Genomic DNA, 24,903 nt, shown 5'->3' on the forward strand with positions numbered 1-24,903 from the left:
TATTTATAGCAAATAAAAAAAAATCCCACTAAATGCAAAACAGAAATTGGAAAGCGTCCCTGCTACGACGAACCGATCCGGCACTTCGTCTATTTGCTGGCGCGACTTGTATCTTGAGCCGCGCGGCCAGGTGTGAGGGAAGAAGTGAAATTTTTTACTGAGTATTTTGCAGGGCTCTTTTAAACTCCTCACTCATATGTTGAAACTACAATCAATTTACGTTCAAGGCAAGAAGGTTTTTTTGCTAAAAATAATTGCATCCCGTGAGCTTAATGCTTTGAAGCGCCAATTTCTAACAGAGGAGAGCAAATAAATGCCAATGACCATGCTTGCTGAAAAGTCTCAATCCGTGCATCCAGTCATGGTGCTGAACGCCGACTTGAAATATCGTTCGTTTTCTATTTCCTATGAATTACTTCGGAGATTGAATCAAAGAAACGTCATAATTGCGCAGTTTCTGTTTATTATAAGAAGTTTTGATCCAAAAGCGTGTCCATTATAGGTGGCAGCAGGGGTGGGTTAATATTCGGTATTAAGCAGTGCACGACGAAGTTCATCTATCCGGATGTATTGCCTGCAAGAGCAAGTACCAAATGAATACACAGAACACTTTGAGAAATGGTTATTTCTACGCCAGTGTGTGGAGCTAAACGTTGCTGCTTTGTTTTTAAAAGAAACGAGCAGTCTCGTCAAGAAGCCGCACAAACACACACACATTAAAACTACCTTATACTGGTTAGCAAACACCAATCGGCGCCGTACTGTGCTCAATTTCGTTTAAAACATAAAGTACTCAACTTTAAAAGTGCACACGAAAGTACGGAAACAGAGCAAAGTGTCAAAGACAGGTTACTTATAGCCTCACCGCACCACTTTCACGCCCTTGTTCATGGCGCACGCGTTCAGTCTCCAGTGGAAACTTAAAACAAAAACCTCATTTTTCATGGGAATCAAGGAGGTATATCTTTTTTGAGTGTAGAGCACTTTATGGGCTCGCCTTGTCGTCGTAGCTCGCTAACAGACGATGTCAAGCGACTGCCAGAATAGGGCGGCGCAGCGAGATAATAGACCCAAGCAGAGCCTAATTACCATCGTCAGGGAGTCAGGCTAAGGCTTTGAAAACCACGTGGTTTAAATAGTCATAACCGTTGGAATATCGTGAACCGCTGACGCTTGTCATACATCTCTGTATTGTTTAGCGGTTTAGCCTTAAGAAAACTGCTGGTACGGTTCAGGCAAAATCAGTGTAGATTACATGCAACCCCCACGGTCGTTTATTTAGGAACGCCCGTTGTGTTTGTTTGTAACATAGTAAGGGAAAAAAGCGACAGCTCAAGAAAAAAATCGCGCTTTCGAAATGGCGCAGAAAGGCTCTTGCCGAGCAAGAAAAAAATGGTGCGTTCGAAATGCCGCACAAAGGCTCTAGCCCCACGAGAAAAAAATGGCGCGTTCGACATGACGCAAAAAGGCTCAAGCCCCGCAAGAAAAATATATGCGTTCGAAATCACGCAAAACAGCTCCCGCATACGAAATTAAAGCAGGAACAAAGAGAACAGAACTCCCGCTGGCGCAGTTTCAGGCAGGGGGCGCGCGAGAACACTGCGAATGCGGGAAATTTAAAATGTATTTGGTGGCAGCATTGAGCGGATAACGGTGCTGCAACCGATTATGACGAATCACTGCTCTGCACTTCTGGCAGCTTTCATATTGAGTAGAACGGCCTTAATTTTTTGCTACATTTTTCTTGGTTTGAAGGATGCATGCAGGAGAGTCTGCTTTATCTTCAGATAGAGTAGTTGCCGAGCGATGTAAATTGGATGCACAAAGTCATGGGTTTTGTAATGTTTGAGAACGAAAGAGGTCAAATGTTCGAAAACGATAGTGGCTGCATTTAAAAGCAATTATTATTGGAAGCTTTAGTAACGGTAGGTCACCGTATCCTTCTGTCGGCAAGTACCTCGCCGAAGCGCTGTTACATACCACAGCTATGTTTACATTGTTCGAATATTGCCTGTTGATTTAGCTTCTGGAGGCCACACTGCACGTACCAATGATCAACTCTTTCGGTGTTCGCAAAGCCAAAGCTCAGACTTGGTCGTACTATCAACAACTGTCTCACTCTCTCATGTAGCTAAAACGCACGCATCTGGAATGTGGTTAATGCCACTGTCTTCGTCTTGTACTCTATGAGCAGCGCCGTTTCTACTGGTATAACTACAAACCTACAGATGCACAGAAAAAACAGAAAATGCACCCCAAAAGCCTTGTATCGTTGGTGCAGCAGCTGTCGTTCTTCATATCTTTATGTGAAATCCTCGTCATATCTGCCTTTGTTCCCACACTCACCCAATTCTTAGGGAAGCAAGAGCTAGCAGCATGGTTGCATAGTTTTGTTTTAGCGCGAACAACTTCATCTACACGCTTCATCTAGTGTTTATCTCCTCAGAAGCATCCCCCTTAACCTTGAATGTCATGTGCCATTCCATCAGACACGCTTGACCACCTACTTCCCTGTACATTCTTGGGCTCACGCACCCAGCCCTCCACGTTACCTCCAAGTGGCCTGATCTTCCAACACTCGCTTCGCTCTGCCAGCTGACAACATTCATGTGTCTATACTAGAGAATTTTATGGACACATCCCTCACGCTAGTCGGCAAAAAAACCAGGAAACCTGACCCCCGGGTCATCTAGTACTCACAGGTGAGAAACAAGGGCTGGAGGACCCCGAGGATGCCGTTGACAACCGTCGCCAGATCTCCACTGTTTGCAGCAACACTCTTCAGTCCAGTTTGAAGCTGGCAGGCAACTCCAGCCACGACGGTGGTCAGTTGCAAAAGGTTGAGGCTGTTTAGCATGCACTGAAACATGAACCATACAAAATGTAGAGAGCGCGTATGCAGCGTATACCTGTACAATGTCAATACTGTTTATCCAGGTGTAAACGAGCAGAATACTTATTTATTTTTCAGCTCTGATTGTTTCGGGCTCTCTATTTAAGGCTCACTGCATCATCTGCATGTTTATTTATCATCTGCTTAGGAATATTTAAAAACCCCAATTTTTTAGGAATCTACAAAGGCTAATTGGAGAAAGCAAGATAGCAAAGCCTAATTCAGACATCTTAGTAAGGGCGTTGGGTGACCACCGCCGCAGCCTACCGGTGACCTTGTCAGCTTGTTCCGCGAGGCTCTTCTGAGTCTGCAAGCCCTAGCTAACATGAGAACTCATGATTAGTTTGGCCAGTCATTCCACGCACGTCACACGGCACTCATCAGCTTTCCTGTTTCGGTGCTCCTTATGAAAGCACGTCTATAGAGCTTGCGTTTCCAACTGACCCTCGGTGTGTCACCTCTGAACGCACTAGCGAGAACGCTCCATTACGTTCGCTTCACGTTCGTTTTTTGGGGATAGAGAGGTTAGAAAATGTACTTTAAGTAATCAACCTGACGAGAGGCATAGAAAGCCGTATGCGAGGCCTGTATCCTTTATAAGGCAGCCATTCTGAAACCAGGCTTCCCAGTATCTTATTCGACCAACACGCAGACGACCTGGGATTATTTTTGGCTGCTTTGTCGCTGGGTGTGTAACAGGCTAACGCTAACAGACTAACCGGCTAACGTTTACAGGCTTTTTGCAGGCACACTACAACGTAGTTTCAAGCCGATAGAAGGTAAAAATAAAACAACTAGGCACTAAATTCAACGTGAATGCAAATGCAGTAATCCCTCATTATAACGGAATCGCTTTACTCTAAATATCGTTTTATTTGAAATATCGTGTGGTCCCAACCCAAACTCACGCGTTTTAGGTCGCACTTCTCGAAGCGCACGAAGAGATGGACCCGCTTAGGGCGAAGTGGCGAGCGGAGGCGTCACCGAGTGGCGGCGACCAAGCGGCGACAGGCGGTCAATAAGGCGGGCTAATAAGCTCGTGTTACCCCGGCCATTTTCTCGAGCCGGTCATGCTCGATTTCCGCCATCCGACTTGAGACAAGCAGTCCAAATACGTGGTAGGGTGATTGAATTTTTTCCCCAGACATTCGTTGATGGCGTGGACACGACGTTGTGCGAACACTGACACTCGAAGGGTAGAATTAAAAGTATTGTCGAAAGCGGGGCACTGAAAAACTCGTTTTGCAAACTTCACGGCTCCACACCCCGAGAAAAAAGTGGCCAGTAATCATGCAAACCCCCTAGAGCAAAACCGGTCAGTTTTCATGAGTGCGCTGTGTACCCACAATGAGCGGTTAATTGTTTTTTTTTAGCTCAACAAACACATCCTCAGATTCCAGCCGTAGAATTTGCGGCGCTTTCCAGCGCGAAACTCTCGTAGCATTCTGTGACGCCCCCTCCGCCCCCCGTCCCCCCTATAAAAGTGGCTACTGTCTACTCCTCCTCATTAGATAGGCAGTCTGCGAGGCGTTCGGACGCCAGTCACTGGTTGGTCAAATCGGAGAGGAAGTTGCTCGCGCCCGGCAATAACATGAAACAGCCGAAGCTCATTGCCTTTTTTGCTCCTGCATAAAATTTTGCTTCACTGAATACATTGTGCTTGGATTCCTCGCAGATGTGGCACAATTAATGCTAAATACTTTAGTTTTCTCTAGTGGTCACTTATATCAAAATACCGCTTATAACAAGGTTTTTCGCCGTCCCGCTGACTTTGTTATAACGAGGGATTCCTGTACTGCATTGTTTTGTTCTCACGAAGTGTATTTAACTGTATTTTCTTGCGGTATTTTCTTGCCTTCCATACTCTGCTTATTAGGACACTGCAGCAACAGAACTACTCATTGATACAACGTTTTCTTCTTTTTCGCTGCTTCTGCGCAACCTCTTGATTTTAATATAAAATGACACATGTATAAGCATGTAGCTAAGAAGTTATTTGAAGATTTTACTGGTAACCCTGCCCCTTTATGTTCCGAAAAGAACGGCGTAATTCTCATAATACACGTCTTGTAGTGACAAGACCTTGCAGCTCACTTAAGATTAGACAAGAAGAACCTGCTGAACTGGAATTGGAACTGCAGACATTGCCTGGATTGTGTTTGCAGAAAACCCTATGCATTTGAAAGAAAAAGCAGTCCGAATAATTCCCGCTTATACGCTTCCCGCTTGAGTCAATGGTTTGAAAACAAGCCTAAGGGCTAAAGTACGCGCCCCAATATTTCCAAGTGCAAAATGTTCCTTTTTAAAAAAGGGCACTTAATCGAATAGCTGTTGCAAAGCAGGATTTTCCTTCTTCCGGAAACGTGAACTTGGTGACAACGTAGGCAAGAAATTCAGACACAAAAGACAAGAGCGAACAGAATATGTGTGTGAATTCTTTCGACTAAGTTCGGTCCCTGCCTTGCAAGGAAATGCATACGTCGCGCAGGACTGAATAGTCTGCAGCCCGCTTTACCAGAGGTACTTTCTCACATTTTCGATATGACTGGTGTCACCATGGGAAGTAAACCTCAACTGAAACCACATACTCGCAGGCAGATGTTTCTTACAGCATGTTTTCAGGAGTGTTCGGATACAGCAGTGAAAGCTGCCGCTCTCAATTCTAGGGTAGTGTTCTTCGAAGAGCTTGTATTACGTAATATTGACTCAACCTCTAGTAAGAAGTACTCTTTTAAAAAGATGGGAGTAAAACTTACGGCAATGTTGTTGACGACGTAGGTAACAGCACTCGTCTGAAATGAAGACGGTTCATTCAGTGCTCATTTGCAGCGGGGGTAACTTTTATTGAAATTGAAAGTAAGTTTTAATGAACATTGGGTGCCCAAGATAATGCGCATATATATCTTTAATTGCTGCAAAGTACGTGCTAAAACTGTCATATTTTAGAAGGCCGTCCACAATTACTATTTTGTTGATACCTATGTATTTATTTTTGCTCTAGTCAAATGCTTCGTACGCTCCAGATAATCCAAAAAATGAGGGAGCGTAGTTTATACTAAGGCAGGCACGAAGGCGGGAGAATTCAACTTGCACTGCTCCTCGGCGCAGAGGAACATGAGAACGCAACAAAGAATTTACTGCATCAGGTAAAAGAGAAGGTGACCTCGTAACTGAACTGAATTAAACTAAATTATAAACCAAATATAAAAACCGCATGAACCAGAATTTAAAGCGAGCGCAATCACTTTAATAACAAAAATACTAGCTAAAATGTTTACAAGTGTTTTGTGTACCACTTGTACACAACCTAAATAACTTTGATTGGGTAACTGAGGTTGTGAGTAGTTAAAACGAAGTTAGCTTCAAACAAAGATTACTGAACATTCATATTACTGTGTACTTTAGTCTGGTGGGGCGAAACATTACTGGCGGCGCACAGTATTCCGATTAAAGACCTGTTTACTCACGGTCGTGGGCGATCCAGCCGTGCAAACCATAGCCGCGTCACCAACGCACTGTTGGAGAAAGCAAAAACAGAACTTCATTTGAGGCACATCAGAGGTTGCATCATTTCAAGCTCAGCACATAGATCTGATGTGGCATTTTACTGTGAAAAAGAATTTGTGGATGCTATTTTTCCGGGCTTAAGTTTTTTAAATTAGTGGAAGTTATTAGTTATTAGGCGTTCGTTACCTTGACAAGAGGTGTTTATTGTATTTTGGTTAAGGGTATTTCTATCTCCTAGAGTCAACGTGGCCGTGTGCGACATCTAAGACATGCGGAACAATGCAACCCGTACAATAATCTCACCGTTGTCGTTACTGCTTCTAAACAAAACTGTACACCACCTCTTTTAAAGCAAGAACGTTGTTTGGTTCTATGCATACTGACCGTTGTTATTTTTTAAACAATTCGCCGAGATTAGTGTGTTGGTCTCTTTTTTAACCCCAGCGCCGCCCACGCCCGTGCTTTCCAGTGGTCGGCGTAGATGGGATATGGTGCTTCAGTTCAGTTGAGTTCATTTGATTTGGTGAATAAACTGTTATTAAACAAAGTTAATACGCAGAGAGCAGTCCCATAGTCAGTGCACCTTGAGTGGGACCCCTGCATAGCCGACTGGTTCCGATTTAAATTGGATTACGCGCGAAGATGAGCCCGTGTAGCGGATTGTAAACACACACTGGGCGTCAATGTACATCTATTAAACAACTTGAAAACATTGTTAAAATGTAATTAGGAGTACAGGACATTCACTAAACACACTAACTACCCTGGATGTGTCGAATAATTATTCGTCGCGAACGCGACGGCGCACATATTTCAGAGCGGAGTAATCTAAGCGCCGTTGAACCCGTTTTCGTTTGCTTTTTCTGAAGAATTAGTCAATTTTCAATCACAAAAATTGCTTTTTGAGAAAGCTGTGTATATAATTTAAAGCTAAGGAAATTAAGCACCGTCGGCCCTGTTTTTTTGCCTTTTCAGAAGAATTCGCCAACTTTTCAATAAAAACATTTGCTTCCAAGGAGGCTGCGTACTCATTTAGATATTGCTTCATTGGCTTTTGTTCTCGAGTGGAAGACCCTATCCGCGACAGTGCTAACGTCGTAATGGAACCGAAGCGTGGGGATCCGAACCTAATTATCAGCTTGCCTGTAATGCTTTTTCCTCAATGAATGCACTACCTATGAAATACTTGTAAATTACGCGAAGTGGTGTGATAATTAGATTGATTTAGCTGTCCGACCAGGAGTAAAATAATTTGTATCTCATAAGCGCCCCTACTGGTTACAAAATGAGCTGTATAACCAAGGCAACGATTGTGGCTGCTGCGGCAAAGATTCTTTGCCGACATAGGCCGCGGTCCAGGGCGGCTAGCTCAACGTAGGCGTCGAGGTGTTTACAGCAATGGCTGCTGTCAAAAAATTTGCTCTAAAGGCCTAAGAACACTATTCCAAGCGTGATACAATTTGCGGTTGTTTGCAGTTCTACTCTGCACCATGAAGGTTTAGGGCATAATTTTGGTTTCAGCTTCAAAACCAATTGTTCGGAGCATGTACACTGAACGTAAAAGATATAATTTTTGTCGGTTCAAAGGCTGTGCTAGTAAATAGGCGACAACCACCTAACTTCCCACCGTCTTTAAGTAAAATTTTGAATATACTTACGGACGTCAGGGGAGCAGCCCCGGGAAGACGAATGGTGATGGGAGCGCCACAGGTGCTGTTGGTGTTGAAAAAGTTGACACCAGCCGATAGCGAAAAGTTTCCAGGAAGTGTTGCCCCACCTATACGTGGAAGACACGAAATATGTGGTAACGTTACATTAAAAGGTAAAACACGCACGCACTTTTTTAAAGTTGCGATGGCTTCAACAAACATATTTGTTCCTGATACAAGCCAATGACATGGTAATTCTAATAATTGCTTTCATTCAGTGAAGCCACAGTTTGAAAAGTTGTGTGAAGTATTCAGATTGGCTCTTACTGTAAATTACTGAAGTATTCAGTAATTTACTCTAGTCCTAATCTTCGAATGGGCCCCTTTAGATGTCTCTTCACAAATTTTCAAACAGACCGATGTCAACGAATGGAAGCGACATGCACCAATATAACGTGCGCAATGAATGGCGCACTTCAGGAAAAATTTGCCATGCCGTTCCACGGACAGAGGGTGACAGAAAAACAGAGAATGAAAGCACGTGCGGAGATCGGTGTCGTCATCGTTACCGGTGGACACATTGTCTGTGTTGCCGCTACGTTTGTATTGCTGCCTACCTGGTACTATGGGGGGATGTCAAATCGAAGCGGTCGCGAACGCGCCCCGCCGCCGCTTGAAAGCGTTGCAAAATTTAACGTGCCCAAGTGCAAGGTCGAGTAGTGCGCCAAAATAGAATGACAGCGACAAAATGCCGATACTGTCGATTCCGCTGCTCAACTGAAGAAACCACACTACTCAGACGGTTGGAGCTCACAGCGGGGTTGGCGACATGGGTGAAGTGCGTGCGCGACGTGCCATGTTGCAGACTTTAAAACCGGAGCAACGCATGCCGATTGGCCTGGAGCCTATATTTCGGGAAGAGGGATGAGTTCATCACGCAAATTTAAATGACTGTCAGTGAAGCTCTGATTATTTGTTATTTGTTTTCTAGCTATTCTTCGGGTTGTAATTAAGTAAGTAATCTGGCGAAATTGTTTTCGTAACAAATACATAGCAACAAATGTAGGCGGATAGCAATATGTAAAGGCGTTCATAGATCAAAATGAAGACGAATAATTGACCCACAATTATTTTGGTATGCTTCACAATGCGGTCAATCGCCATGATCACCGGGAAAGTCGCTTCAGAGGCACCACGAATATTTTTTTACAATATTGTAACGAGGTGACAAAGAAGGGCGCAGTAGGGTATGCGCCGCTGTGGGCCCGATGAAGAACGACGAAGAAGAGCTGTGTGTGGGGCGTGCAGCCTGGGCGAACGCTCCACACACTAAATCATACATATAGTCACTAAATTAACATATTGTCACCTCGTGACAATATAGTTATTTTACTCGTGCTAAGAATGGAATGTTGTGCGTAGAATTTAGTGTGTGTACAGTATGTCCACATTTCAGCGCAACAAAATGGTTCTTGAGCTCCCTCCTTTGCAAACGTCTCCACTGACATGCACTCTCACAAAACCTTTTCCGCACTCCTGCGAGTCCAGGCAGATTGCCTATCGCGCTCGTGCCTGTACAAAAATGGAATTTCATGGTATGCCGCTGGTTGAAACCGCTGTCTGGAAGCTGGTCATGTTGGTTTGTGGCTGACCGCAATCCTGTTGCTAACATGACCCCTGCCTTTGCCGAATGCGGCCTTATGCACGAGTGCGTATCGAAATGATTCGGGATATCTTTAATGCCCGGTAGGCTATAGGGTAGAGTAGCCGCTGTACCGCGTGCAAGTGAGCGGCGGGAACATCGTTTCGCATTGAAACGTGTAAACTCAACTGATTTTGATCGTACGGGTACTCTTGTGAATTGAGTAGTCGGAAAAATTTTCACGTTTTTATCGCGTATAAGGAAGTTGGATCGGCATCTTGACATTGGTTTAAAGCATCAAACATTGTTCCGATGCCTGTTATGTACCTCTGAGGAGATAGGTAAGTGTATCCGGCATGCTTCATCTCGAAAGAAAAAGAAAGGAAGCGAGCGAGCAAATACCTTATGCACCGGACGCCATGTTGGCAAAACGCAGTGAAGCCCGTCTTCGTTTGGATCCCGAACTGCCGGGAGGACGCAGATTATCTATGCGGTGTCCCACATCGCCTTTTGTTAATCGTGTCAATGAGTGGTAACGCCTTCTCAGTATATTGCGGGAAGGGCTCTGCAAACATTCCCCGAGCACTTTAGTCGTGTTACAAATTTGAAAGGCGATGAGAAGAATTCTTTGCCGCTACAGTGTGGTTTTCCCCTCTATTTTTGGACGCTAATTACTCCGATAGGCGGAATGGCCGCAGTTCACGCGACAACTTCCCCACAGTCACAGCACTATTACGCCTCCATGTGTTTTCCTCGCGTGCCGTCACGTTCCTTGTGTCACGTGGCACATATCAGGGGAATTCTATACGGGTGGCATATAATCAGGCGTGGAATATAAGAGTTTGAAATATATGTCTACATGTTCCCCTAAAGGTAGAAATTAAATACAATTAAAACAAAAATACATTCATACGTTATTGTGACATAGTAGTGTACCTGATGAAACTTCATGCGTACGATTTACTGCTTCTATGTATACACTGTGATCCTTCTGTGAATTTTAGACCTATGCTTTGTATAATACATAGGAAATGTAGTAATGACTTTGCTTTGTGCTATTTCTCTATTACGGTTATGCTATTATGCTTAAATTTGTGAACAGACGTGTTATTGTGTACGCTGTAAATCGACTGGCTGAGGCCCCTGTCATGCCACGTCCGCCTTTAGTCTCAGCGTCCCCTTGGTTTTGCCAAGAAATAAAAAATTAAATTCTCGATACTCGTGTGACGTGTTGCCGAATTAGAGCTTGGGTAATACTTCGCTATTGCTGTGTGGACTCGGGTTCAATTAACGCGAATACGTTTTATAAACAGCAGAGCTGTGTAAGCTTGAGCTGGAACGGGGCCGAAAATTAACACAAGCCCCGCTTCTGCGCGTGCTAGATAAAAGCACGCACAAAAATAACAGAACTTCCGCTCCTGCTGTTCTCATGCAGAACAGGAATCAAAAGATGAAAAGAAGACGCGCGCTACAAAACTCCGCTTGGTGATGTAGAGAGCGGGTGGTTAAACAAGCCGAATGGAAGTAATAGCTGCGCCATGATGGGCAAAGGGGAGGGGGAATGGCACGCAAAGACGTATGAGGAGTGGCCGGATAGTAGTGGGGGAGAGTGACAACTGTGATGAGCTCGAGGCGTGGTACAGCTGCCGTGGAGAGGAGACGCGTCGCAACGGATTGGCGTAGCCTGGTGATGACGTAGGCCCTGTCATGTAGGTTTTCTCCTGGAACCGAAGCGATGTGTGTGCCGCGGCGTGAATATCTGCTCTAGTGTCGAGTTTGGCTTAGGTGGACGAAATGAGCTCAAAAATCTCTGCTGTTTTATCAGTATTCGCAATGTTACGTCTGAGAAGCTCGCCCATTTCTTTTTTAATTATTTATCTCATCTCTTGGCCATTTTCGTACCATTCGGGTCAATGCTGACAACGACGACGCTCACTTTTTGCGTTTGATGGGAGAACTAAGGTTTTCGCCTTAAAAATTTCAGCCAAATGCATGAAGTCAGAAGAAACGATATGCCCGCGAGGGTTCAATACAAAAGCATCGAATCGGTTATTGGAGGGATGCACCGGCTGCGACATCCATGTCGTTGTCACATGTCAGAAGCCCTTTATTGGTTCGTAACCCAGTTCTGTGGGAAGCGTTAACACCGCTCGGCGCTCTGCAGCGCCAGCTACACTGGGTAGCAGCGGGAGGTTGCGATCCACGCCATTACACCCAAGAAAAACGGGGCGAAATGGGTAACCAAAAAGGCAGCAATGTTTACCATCCTGGTGATCCTTTACATTAGTGTACAAACTCGCAGCAGTACAAGGTGTAGGAGACTGATCTAAGCCATCCGAAAGTGTTACGGCATAAGCAGATCGCGAAGGAAGCCGTCTAAAGCGGACAGAGGCACTTCTACATCGCTGGTGTACACAAAACGCCCTAGGCGTCGAAATGCTCATTGCTGCTTTTTGATTCACCACCAAGAAGATCTGCTTAGGTCACCTTGAAATGTTTTGTCTGCCTTCTTACTCACCTCATCGTAGCAATAAACAAGACGGGGAAAACTGAGAACACGTACCGGGAACGAATATGGTCCATTAAACTAACCGACTGTGATAATAGTATATAAAGCCACTTAATTTGTAAAGAAGAAAGCCGGAACTCAATTCGCAACCGCCGCAAACTTTCGCAAAACCGATCTGCGAAAACGCTAGCTTTCGCATGGACTGTCCCAAGTAAGCAACGTCGATTGTGACTCGTGGTTTCGTTTATAGCTACTCTTTATTCTAAATCAACTTCGTTTAGTTACAATTGCAATTTTCTCCCTCGCCACTTACCATTTTAACGAGCAGGCCTGTGATGGTCTGAGAACGATGGCAAGGCCAAACGGGATATTTGTTGTCTTGTGTATCCTCTAGCGTTTCCTTAAAAACGTAAGAATCATCGGGACGGCTTGAGGCCTACTCACCCAGAGCGCGATTTGCGATTATTTGCAGGAGAGGACCCAGCGCAGCCACAGTCCCTTGAGGAGAAGCGTTGGCATACAGTCCCGTTAGGAAGCACTGCGAGTCAGGGAGGGGGGGGGGGATTCAGAAGGAAGCTTATAAGAACCACGAACATTAATCCTCTACCATCTATAAATCAAATGACAACATTCACCGAGTCATATAGCTCTTAGCAGTAGTTCTGTGCTATGCAATATATCGTTCTACCTGAAAAAATGTAGCAGCTCGGTGTTTATGATTAGTTTCAGCTTCTCTTGGTGAACTGCCTCGTTTGATATGCGAAAGCCTTTTATAGAAGTGGAATCATGCAAGAAATATTTTAGGTCAACACGGTTACCAAACAGTGCTTCCACAATACATGTGCAGATGGCGCGCCGTAGAGAGGACGTAGCCTATCATACCTGTGGTGGCACATGCGTTAGTAGAGCCCACCTGCGAGGTGAATTATTCGCGTGCAAATTTTAGCTATAAACCACAGCAACGCGGGGCAAGGGCCTCTACGCGTGGAGAAACAGTAATATGCACCAAACTCATTGAAGACCATAAGCGGTGGCGCCTGGGATGAATCAGTAGCCCGACTCGAGGCACACGACTCATGTTTGGCGAAATTTAGAGCAGGTACGCCTGATATAAATATTTCTTAAAACGCATTACATTGATTGCTGTGTATTTAAACTGGGCTCATTCGTGTTCTGTGAGTTTCAGGATGACAATAAAGCAGCCTAGACTAAAGGCCTTCTTCAGGCAATTTTGAATAATGATAATCATGTAGCCGAAATGGTGTTTGTACGGTCGGGCGTTCAGAAAAAATACCGGGTAGCCACTCAGGAGCAGTGCGTACGTCAATCGCCTGTTTTAGAACAGGATGCTCTGGGACCAAACTAAAATCATTTTTTAATGCACGGTAATCGGTGAGGAGCTGAACTTGGCAGCATAAACGTTTGTCTCGCAGTGTCACACCTACAGCACCGCGTGCATCATTGTCATCTTGTGTAAAGAACAATTGTATTCGCTTACAATTTATTATTGTCCCTTCTTCTTTCGGAAATTGGTAATCTTCTGTCGGTTAGTGACGAATAGAAAAAGGGAAGGAATTCTTGTGCTGCCTGTAGTTTCTTTATTGGTTGTGTTGACCACATTCTGGCTTACAGCATACAAAATTGGTTCAGTAGCACATAGGGCAAAAAATAGGAAATATCCATAGTCTGCCAGCGTAGCCTTGTTGATAAGAAACAGGCTATCTATATAGGCAGACAGACAAGGTTCTAGCCGTCTTTCTGAAATTGCCCTGATTGCACTGTGTTAATTTGATTTACAATGACCCTAAAAAACTTTTCTTCAAACGGTGTTCTACGTTCCGTCCGTGTTTGAAGTGTGGGCATCATTTCGTAGTCTCAAATTTACCGAGTTCCGCTTAACTCTGCATGACACATAGCTTGCGCAAGGCAGTTTTTTCATTCTCACGGTCGCTAGAAGCACTGTCCTCTCCTGAAAACCGTTCAAGATATGTTTTCTCTAGCTTCGGTAAAGATCGGAGGGGTCTTGCCTGACATAAACAAATGAATAATTTGTTTTTGACTTACTATTTCTAAATGAAGAAAACTTCACAATTTGCTAACTATGAACTTCCGTATTCTACTAATGAACATCCTGAAGTTGCCAAGTGCTAGTTTGCTATACAACGCTATTTATCAAAGCAAACTCAAGGGATGATAATGATTGATGGAAAGGGAATCTGCGCAGCAAGGGTATTCATAGGACACTCTACAATAAAATTTAGGAGCAGCTTACACATCGTCGTTATAGAGGAAAAATTCCCCAGTTTTCCATGACCTTTAGTTACTTTTTGCCGTACATATGGCAATACTCCATTTTGAAAAAAAGAAGAAAAGCCAGGCAACCCACCCGTAAAACTTTTGCCGTGCCGGTAACCATGCCAGTTGAGGGGAACTGTTGAAGAAAAGAAAAAAAACAATTTCATTTCAACTTTGGTTACCCGCTATGATTAACAGAACAAAACAGAACGGAGTAAGATTGCCACCACACGAGCGATAAAATAAAAGAATATTCGAAAATTACTACGCATATACTTAAGACCGGCAACTACCAATCAGGATGTTCTACTCTTGGTTACGCAGCGCGGGTGTACAATGAACGGCGATGGTTTGAACGTGAAGCTTGCTCGTGAAGGCTTTCTTGGTTTTCGCTTGGGTTAGGGCTCTGATTCGCAGATGGTCTAAACTGTGACTTGTTGAGGCTTGACTTTGACTCCCACGCAGTTTTGACTTTAGACCGCAGCGGCTGTTGCTTTGACCCTTCCCCGTTCGATTTCGCACGAAGAAAGCTTCGCGTTCAACCATCGTCGTCGTTACACGGAGGTATGCATTATTTCTAATTGCGCACGTCCATGCACCTCTCTCCGAAGTTCGATGGTGTCAGAATGGTTCTTTTATTCTTTACAGCACACTCCACCGAAATCGTATAAACGCGGTCTTCATGACGCGATGGACCGAGGTTTGATTCCGGCAGCTCAAAGCGTTTTTTTTTTTGCTTCACCAAGGATCATCATCAAAGTTGGATTTTCTGCAGTGCATTTTCGACGCGACATACGCCATCAGTAATACAGAGAACGCTTCGCTTTAAAATTTCAGCTATTCCTAGATAGGGCTGTAGACGGGAGCTTACACATGCGGGACCATGCATTCGTATTTATCAGCTGAGCTTCACTAATTACAGACTCGAAGAACGGACGTGTTCATGCGTACGGCGCTTAATCAGGACAAGTATTTTTTTATTTTTTTGGTTGCCGCTCTTAAATACGTGTGTATTATTTTTTCAATTAAAAAGATGGTTCAGCGCTGGTGTGCGTAAAGTCGTAGCCAACCCTCGACCTGCTAGCATCGGTTTTTGTTTGTTAATCATGTTCAATGAATACGCCCAAGCAGTCGCTTTGCCGAGAAGATTATTTGTATATATACAAGATATTTTTTTCTAGGTGAACCTCGAACATGCATCACCACCTTTCCAATCTGCCTTCAGTTCCCCTTCATCAAACATAATAGCGGTGCAAGCCAAGGATACGGAGAGATAAAAGCGGATACGGGAAAGTGCACATTCGAATATCGCGCTAAATCACTGAGATTCGGATTCGACAAAATTTGTACGATCCACATAGCCACTTTCAGACCATAATATTTCATCCAGACTTTTCTAAGAAAACCAGCTTCTTTATTCCGTGTGTGGACTGAGGTTACTAATAAACAAATAGTAATTTAATTATACATCGCTCAGTGCACAAAGAACGCATGAATGAGAAGTGCTGTTTTTTTTTGTCGTGGTGATATCTTTACGATCGTGAAAACGCTTTAGTGACTGTGCAACCTGACACCCCGGATGAAGTAAAGGAAACTTATGTTACTGAAATCTATCGATGTTAGTAAAATCTGTGTTACTGTAATTACTGTTTATTGTAATTGTATTGAATGTTACTATTATAAACGTGAATAAACAGTTATTTTGTAATTATTGTTACTGTTGCAGTAAAACTTATCTTACTGAAGTATGATCCATCTGTTCTATCGGTACAATGAACAGCTTCGCAGTGCCTTATACCAATGAATTTTTGTGGGTTTTCTTTACAAGGCGAAAACATTTATGCATGCCTCAACATGCTGACGCTTTCCCGAACCTACTGATACTAAGTCACTTTTATGTTGACCCCGTTTCATACCTCGATACTTTCCACGTGAACGTCCCCGAAGACACAAACCTCGCATCCACCTTTGCATCCTGCGTCGTCTGAGCACTCATATTCGCAGCAGACTAGTAGCAGATAATATGCTACCCCTTAATATAGTTATCGGCGTCGGAGAGTCAACGAAAAAGTCTTCTCAAGCCTCACCATTGATGAACAATAGTCCAGCTGATTTCCGAGACACTGAAAAAAAGAGCCATTACTTCTGGCGTGAACCAGAACATTCCAGAGAGTTGTAAAATTCAATACCAGCTAAGCTCACTTTATAGGATGCGTTTCTTCATCGAAGCAGTCTGTGGGCTACAATATTTTTTTCTAAATTATCACTGCCGCTGGCTTGAATACGAGGCAATACAAGTTGTAGGTTGTATACCATATGCAAAAAAGTGAATTAATCTGAAAATCATGAACGTAGGATAAACCAATGAACGCAGCAACTTGCCAAAAATAGCACTTACATATCGCTTGTTCATGGCAATGGTGATTTCATCCCCGACAAAAACCGTGGTTCTCTGCTTAAGATGTCTCCTTGCAAAAATTCATTTTCGACGTGAACTGCGCATTGCCACACATAGAATGTTGCGATTACTCAAAAATGGTACCGCTGATAATTCATTATAATGGTGCAAAACGTTTGACATTCTTAAAGGCGTATTCACCCCAGGCTATCATCTAATTAACCCCACCATCTTGGTGGGCTCACTGTGTTATTCTTGAATCATGCTCTGAAAGATTTTTCAGCAATCACTTACCGAAGGTTCTCTCCCATCACATGGGAATGTTGGGAAGGTGATTCCATTCCATAAATCTGGTAGCAAGCACTCCCCGACTAACTATCGTCCGATTTCGCTTACTAGCATTCCATGTAAAATTCTTGAGAAATTTTCTTGAGAGTAGCTCGTTTTTTACACCATCTCAACGTGGTTTTCATAAATGATATCTATTCGAAGCTCAAGTAGTACCTTGACGCACAGATTAAACGTTATATTTGTTCGTTCATCCGAGGCAGATTCCATATTTTGAGCCTTTACCAAAGTTTTTGATGAAGCGCACACTCAAGTTGTTTTGCGTTAACTCCTGCTTCTTAATACAGACTCAACACTCATAACCTGTACTGAATGTTTTTTAACTAAGCGTTTCCTATTCAGCGCCGCTAACAACAAAGAACCAGGGCTAAGCGCAGCGGACTCTGGTGTTCCACAAGGCCCAGTTGTGTGTTCACTGTCGTTTCCAATCTACAACAACGACCCACTTTCTGGTATGTCTCGCAACATTCATTTGTTTGCTGAAGAATGTGGTATCTTTACAGAAATAACGTGCAATTACCACTGATTCATTCTTCAGTCAGATCTTAATGCTATTTCAGCATGAAGTAACACCTGGTTGACGGAATTAAACCTTCGCTAACCACATGTTCGGGTACCCACGCAGTACCTTTTCGATGCACCTTCGCCTCTAGAGATACTCTTATACAAACACCGATCCATATGAAACAAGAATATGCAGCGTCACTATTAGATTCCTTTCACGTAATTTATTACAATTGCTAGAAACGGGGAAAAATAACTCGGCTCGTTTCATAACGTGTAATTACAATTGAACCGAAAGCATATCATCTATGAAAGCAGACCTCAGCCTGGCATATCTTGCATCCCGCCACAAATTTCTCGTTTCAGGCTTTTTCGAAAGATCTATCACCAAGCCTCTTTTCATAAGGAAAGCATATTTCGTCCACATCACCATTCGGAGCGTCTGAATCATGCCTCAAAAGTCGGTGTACATTCCTGCACAACTTTTTTTTTCAGTTTTTCATGCCACGTACATCGGAGGAATGGAGTTGGCTTTACAGCCCGACAGCAGCCATTTAACACTTCAATAGCTAACATTGTATGACCAGAGACGTGCTGAGTGAAGAGTAATATTGTGGTTTTCTTTGATTTGTTTTGTTTTCGTTCCTGTGTCGTTACTGTTCTTCCAAATTACTCTCCTGTGTAATGTCTATTGACCCCTGGGAAAAATAAATAAATAAATAAAGTTTATCTCAGAAAGCCAAAGTGATATGCTCATTCCGACATTGTCGGGAGAACTAAACCGCATTGGGCATGTGTGTTTGAAACTCAAGCAAACTGTGATACGTGCAATATTTTTTATTCACTTTGTCCTCCGTGACCGAAAAACCTTCATTGCATAGAAGTAGCGCACTTTTGAATTGTTGACATGCCTCCTCAATGGATATGTTCAATCGCATGGGTCGCCTTAAGAGTTTTAGAAGGGATTGAAAACTGAGATGAAAGCCTCAAATTGAGGTGGGCGGTTTATATTTTGCATCAGCATGGAAGCAGAATTGTTGCTGCATAACCCCGGGCCGGCATCCAGCGTACCTGCAGGAGCTTTTCTGCACGAGTAGGGCCACAGTGGTGTGCCTGTACGGGCATGCTTTCTCATCGAAGTGGCGGGAAGGTTTGAATATGAATACTAAAGAAGCCGTGTACCTGGAAATTATTGCTGTTTTCTGTGCAGATTGTGGTACATTCCCTATAAAGCTACTATTGTAACCAACCGTTTATAATGCATCAGGCAGAGCAAAACAAAACCACTCCGCGGAACTTACCTCGCCAATTTTGAAGATGTTGCTCAGAGTGACATTGACACAGGCACTGGCGGCTGAAGAAGAAACAAAAAGGCACATGATGACCACCGTTCAAAAAACATGCATTGCAGATAGTAGTGAAAATAGTTCATAAACTTGTTTCTTACTTCCAAAAAAGTTGGTTTAAATAAATAACTAAACAATTAAATAAATGCCGTGCGTGTGCGTCAATGAATACGCAGGGCACAGCACCATTGGAGGGTTTGACAGTGTCTTTCTGAAGTGAGTGAAAGAAACTGTTATGCCAGTGCCACTAAGACTCATTGTAAAGTACCTTGATGTGTTGCATTTACAATGAACACCCAGCGAGGGGACAAAACATAAAACACCGACGCCCTGTTTTTAAGAGAAAGGTGGTTGAAACGAAAAGCTTTCTCCTATGCAACTTGAGTGAAGGCCACAGTACAAAATACGACGTGCTTTGACATTGTCGGAATGGCGGAATGTGAAAGGCATCAGCTTCATAACGCGAGGGACTCCGGTTCGATTCCTACACAAAAAGCGTATTTTTCCTGGGGCTCTTGATATGCCTTTTGTAGAAACCTGTTGTGTAATTTGGCTTTTCTCAGGGCGTTTAGGCCGTAACAATGCACGGTATCAGTCAGGCATAGGCAGCTCTGCTTTAATAGGATCAAGTCTTTTTTTGTCCACTCTATAAAATTATTCCATGCAGCTGCTGCTGAATCCTGCTTCATGGAACGCTGGACGGAGTTCTGTAGTAAAGCACATCTTCTATATGAGAATGCACAGCTCTGACAGAATTGCCACAAGAAAAAAATGGCCGCCTATCTGCTCGTTTCGTTGGAAATGTCGGAGAAAGGAATAGTCTAGACCCACAAGATGAGGTTTTTACCCCCAGACTGAGTAGCGATCACGTGCTGTTCTGTACTGTGCTGTTTGAACCCCTGGAAGGTGGAAAACGCCTGCATCGCTTTCCGCTGGAAACAACCACCAGTGGCCTTGCGTAACGTATAGCCACTTAGAAAGCGTAGCCTGATTCGGGCCGTAGAGTAACCTGGAGCCACTAAATAAGCTAGGCTAGCGTAACCAAGCCTGACCCTTTCTCACCGGCGCGCTGTCTCTAGATCTTCAAAAAAGTAAACACAGCTGCCATGGATGGGAAGCGGCGCCCGGACCAATTCCGCCCGTCAACGTCAGCCGCAATAGCTTGCATAAAGCTGGCCACCCTGGCGTCAGGCACCAAAATGGCTGCCGCCGTCCCTCAGTGTCGTTATTCTTAAGCGTAACTTATTTAGTGGTTCCAGGATAGCCTACTGGCACTCCTGCAAAGTAAATGCCTCCCTCCTCTTTACTGCTCACCTCTCATGATGTTGCTTTCCCGTCTCATTCCTCCCAAAATAACACGCTAAAAGTTTCCTCAAGTCAATTAAAATTTACCACGTTCCACTGCTTCAAGTCGGGTACCTCAATGCCAGGACTGCTGCACGGCGGAGACGCGCGTGAATCGAGGCCCCTTATTGCCACGCTTATATATCCACGTTGCGTTACTCCGCGAGCGTTCCTAACTGAACGCGAAGCCTATCTAGTTGAACCTTTCGATACTGTTACCACTTTATTTCTTAAATGCCGCCAGGATCTATAGTAGCCCGGGCAACAGCAGGCGACGGGTTTGTGCAGTTGATGTAGTACTTCATTTGCTATAGTAAAAACCAAGCATCCATGATTTTGTTTAATTAAGGAACACTGCAAATATCACTCATGTATCGATTTTCTGCCTTGTATTTGCGTAATATCATGTTCTTGTTCAACATTGTTGACAAGTACGAACACCAACACCGGGCTTGGACGTTTAGATTTGGCGGTGGTTATATAACAAAATGCGCAGCTTCTGTTACACTTTTGCCGGGTGGCTGAATCAGACATACACACACATACAGACATACACACAGACCAAAATCTCTGCGCATAACTAGCCCAAGAAAGACAATCGTCTTTAAAATAAACATGGACGCTACACTTACAAGCTGAAGCTCCGGTGGCAGCAGTGGCCAGGAGGAGGAAGCCGAGGAAATGCGAAGCACGCATGGTTGCTGAACCTTCTGGGGAGAGTTGAGGAGCAACACAGTTAAGCTGACTACGAGTAACCATGTCCCGCTGCGTCCGCCTTTTATGTTAGAAGTGCTCCCGGATTCGCACGTGGCATTGACGCCATCACGGATCTAGCCACATTGCTCTCTGGAATGGAGCGCCTAAAAATTAGGGCGTCAGAAAGCTTGTTCCGCTTGTCATCGGTATAAAAGATTGTTCAGCGCATCTAAAAGCTTGTTCCGCTTGTCATCAGTATAAAAGATTGTTAAGCACACTCCAGATCATTACCAGCGCCTTTTAGATGTAGGAGTCTACCGAAAAACACGACCATTACTTTAGCGTAGTACCATGTTGTCATGAACGTACAGCGCCTCGCATGGCCCACCAGGTTAGCCGTTATTTTTGTTGAGTGGGCGTGTAAGTATCCCTATGCACGCGGCTTACTGAGCGCGGGTTGATATACTGCACATGTGCGAATGGTCCCAGCCTGGGGCAACGGAGGGAAAAATAACGAAACCGTACAGTTGTAAATGTATGATGACAGTAATGATGGTTCAAATAAATTACATTGGTGTTATAAACAAATGTGCCACCGGAGCAGATTTTCCTGTTCAAAACTTTGTTTTTTCCGCTTCACATCCGCAAATGTCGGAAGCAGCTGTGTTTGTCAATGAATGGCCCCTGCACCTATGCCACCTGCACAGAAGGTTTGGTTGAGGCTCCATTTGGATGTCTCACGCACTGTGCATGCCTTGTTGTGTTGCGAGAATTATCGCCTTTTGAAAACGTGTCCTGAACAAAATACATAAATACCGAAAGCTGTTGTTTACTGCATCGGATGCCGCGTACCCAAAATAAGGTAATCGGGTTCCAGGTATGAACATGGATTTCAGCTGGTAGGAATATCAACTTGGAAAATGAAATTTTTTGGAGATTTTACATGTCGCTTTGATAGAATATTTTTTTCTTAAATAGTGTAAACACAAATGCTTGCTTGGAATTTACGGATATAGCCTGGGAATAGGTGGTCGCCCCAGTGGATTCAATTTTAATGTTAACTCTTTGAAAATGCTCCTAAATGAGTGCGAATCTTAGAGACGTTTGAGATTGAACTACTAAAAGTGAAAGGGATGAATATGCATTTTCGTTTAAAGTACATACGTAGTTGCACGCATTCGAGCGAGACTTGTCTGCTGGTTAAACTGTTACTAATTTCTTTAATTCTTTTTCGACGTATTTCATAAAAATGTGTTGTCTATCTGGCTTCAGCGATACATCTGCCACCCATATGACGCAAACCCCTTTCAACACAGTTGCACTGTACACAATATACCGTCCTACTCACGCCCAGCTGCAAAGGATGAGCACGAGTGAAAGATGCTGAAGAGTTTGCTGCTTCAAGGGGCCATTACCACAAAATTTAACTTCGTTCAATATAAGACAAGCAGTTTTTTTATATAACTCACGTTCATTCCAACCAAGAAAGAAATTTTAACTAAAATACAATAAAAAGACTGAAATAATTTTAAATATTTTCAAGCAGTGACGTAATATGAGCAATAGTGACATGATATGAACCAGCATTAGAAACGTCGTTATCAGTGCGTTAACTGCACGGCAGCATTGAAGTGATATCATCAAATGAAACTAGATGCCCGAAAAAAATCGCCCAGTCATATTTCCTGGTGGTGGCTTAGGTCCGTGTCCACCAATTCCGCGAAAAACTTTTGTGACGTCACAGAGAAATGTTAGAACATGGCTTGGTAGTCGCCACTGCTTCACTGCTTTACTCCGTATCAGGCTTACTGTTTCAAGGTCGCAATAAAATTTGGATCATTTTTATCAAGACAAAGAAGCAGACTTCTTGGTAAACCAAACTTGTGTTTTCTCTTCATCGCCCCTTCTAAGCGTTGTATATACATTTACGTTTGGTCCTCGTATCGACGTTCCTAAGGACCGTATTTTATTTCAGAATATGCGGGATACTTCACTCAATGGGAAGACCTATGAATGCGTACGTATTTCGGTTCCTACAATCGCCGCCAGTATTAGCGACACCAGTTCAATAACCACGGGCTGAATAAATACGTCGTAACGTGGCGACGCATTATAATGCGTGCTATAAAAACACCCTGATAAAAATCTAGGCAGGTCCGCCCTCTCTCACGACCCACGGGTGAAGTCGCTATTTCGTTCATCAGGTCTTATGGTACTGATCACTGCAAATCATCCCGTCATCAAGCCCCTCGTTACACGGACACCGAGATGATATTCTCGCGAATCACAGTAAAGAATTACTCATCGAAAGACGAACACTTGAACATCCTTTTACAGGTATTATACGGCGTAAAACTCCAAAGCGCACGCCATTTACACTTTGTAATGCAACTCATTACTTGAAAATGAAATGAAGGGCACTTTCTAAAGGACACAGAGCGAGAAAGACATATATAAAAATCTTTCCCATTTTCGTTGCCACCTTGCTCGTGATGTTCACCGATTAGTCATGTCTGCGGAAGCGCGGACGTCCGATGCGGAGCGAGGAAAGCATGTAGGCATCAATGACACGCGCGTGTCATAGAACCCCGACGAGGCAATACAGCTCTGTTGGCATCGCTATGCTATTCCTTCTGAACTAGGCTTACGATGGTTACGGTGGAGTAGGACTTACTAAACAGACAAACAACACGACCACACAATTATTCACAATGTTATTTCAAGGTTGCGATAATGATTATCCTTACTCGGCGCAGCGTACGCGCACTGTCACTCGGAGAAAATCTTTGTGGACCCTCCGCTTCTACCATGAAGGACTAAAGGACCCTGAAAGGCGTTTTGAGCACCCTCAATGTACTAACGCGATGGTTATGTTGGGCGTCAGCGTCGCCTGTGCCAAGTATAACATTGTTACGTGCAGCGGAAAGCTCATACTTCGTTGCCAAATTTGTTGTCGCGTTCACTCCCTTTCCTGCGTATCTTTGGGCTCCGCCATCGTGTGTGTATGTCATCGATTTTCCCTAGCATGTCACACGGCAGAAATCTTGCAAAAAACGACTTTTTCTCTCACTTCCGGCGAATACAAGCGTCGTCTGCTCAGCGTTGACGGGTCGCGGCGGCGCCTTTGGTTAATTAGCGCTTCCTGCAAACGCGTAACGCTATCGTGTTCGTCCATATTTATCTGTTTTTACTCTATTATCACGCTTCTCGTTAGGGCGCGTTGGCTACGCCGACACAACGATGACACGACGATGGCGACGCCGACTTCCTAGTTGGCAACCGCCTTGCCATTCGACGCTGACGTAGACACGAACACGTCGGCCGACCGGAAGTTCGCCTTGTGTGACTGGCTCCTGACTGAAGACGCCGACGACGACCCATCGGCCGAACGGTCCTCGGGAATCGATCGAGAAGCAAAAACTGCACACCGACAACAATAGTGCCGTAATGAATGCGGCTCTGTTCTGTATGTTCCTAGAGTGTGATACACGTAGTAAGGTCAATGAACCTTATACAGCTGAAAACATGTGATCCGTATTTCGGCTTACAACGCTCCGCCATTCGCTTTGGAGACAATTCGTTTCCCGCAGTTGCAAACTCAATATTCGTATGCGGCCAGCAGCGTTTGTAGAGAATATAGGCTCATTTAATGGTGCGAGGAGGTGGACGAAACGATGGTGAATCGCGACGCTGGTGAAAATGCGATGTTGTGATTTGCAATAACTACATTATTACTGAACATTTTAACGAAATTCTGGACGCAGGTCCTTAC

General features: G+C 44.0%; 1 protein-coding gene across 1 annotated transcript; it reads right to left on the reverse strand.

Moving 5' to 3' along the window:
- Window positions 1–443: 443 nt before the first annotated feature.
- Window positions 444–21,223, reverse strand: LOC144168970 (uncharacterized). The gene is made up of 10 exons (XM_077697975.1): window positions 21,068–21,223; window positions 19,047–19,099; window positions 16,583–16,618; window positions 14,587–14,631; window positions 12,645–12,738; window positions 8,059–8,177; window positions 6,361–6,408; window positions 5,650–5,685; window positions 2,701–2,860; window positions 444–574 (listed from the first exon to the last, which is right to left on the reverse strand). The coding sequence occupies exons 1-10, from the start codon at window positions 21,192–21,194 to the stop codon at window positions 558–560; spliced, it is 735 nt and encodes a 244-aa protein (XP_077554101.1). The 5' UTR covers window positions 21,195–21,223; the 3' UTR covers window positions 444–557.
- Window positions 21,224–24,903: the final 3,680 nt, after the last annotated feature.

Source organism: Haemaphysalis longicornis, unplaced genomic scaffold (assembly GCF_048455015.1).
Source record: "Haemaphysalis longicornis isolate Haplotype H1 unplaced genomic scaffold, Haemaphysalis longicornis Haplotype H1 scaffold_2, whole genome shotgun sequence".
NCBI lineage: Eukaryota > Metazoa > Arthropoda > Arachnida > Ixodida > Ixodidae > Haemaphysalis > Haemaphysalis longicornis.

Excerpts from the sequence above, each read along its gene's own strand:
- LOC144168970 (XM_077697975.1), bottom strand. The coding sequence starts at position 21,194 with ATGGTTACTCGTAGTCAGCTTAACTGTGTTGCTCCTCAACTCTCCCCA. Across the intron at positions 16,619-19,046 it reads ACATCTTCAAAATTGGCGAG|TGTCTCGGAAATCAGCTGGA; the intron begins GTAAGTTCCGCG and ends TCTTTTTTTCAG. Across the intron at positions 6,409-8,058 it reads GGGCTGCTCCCCTGACGTCC|TGCGTTGGTGACGCGGCTAT; the intron begins GTAAGTATATTC and ends TTTCTCCAACAG.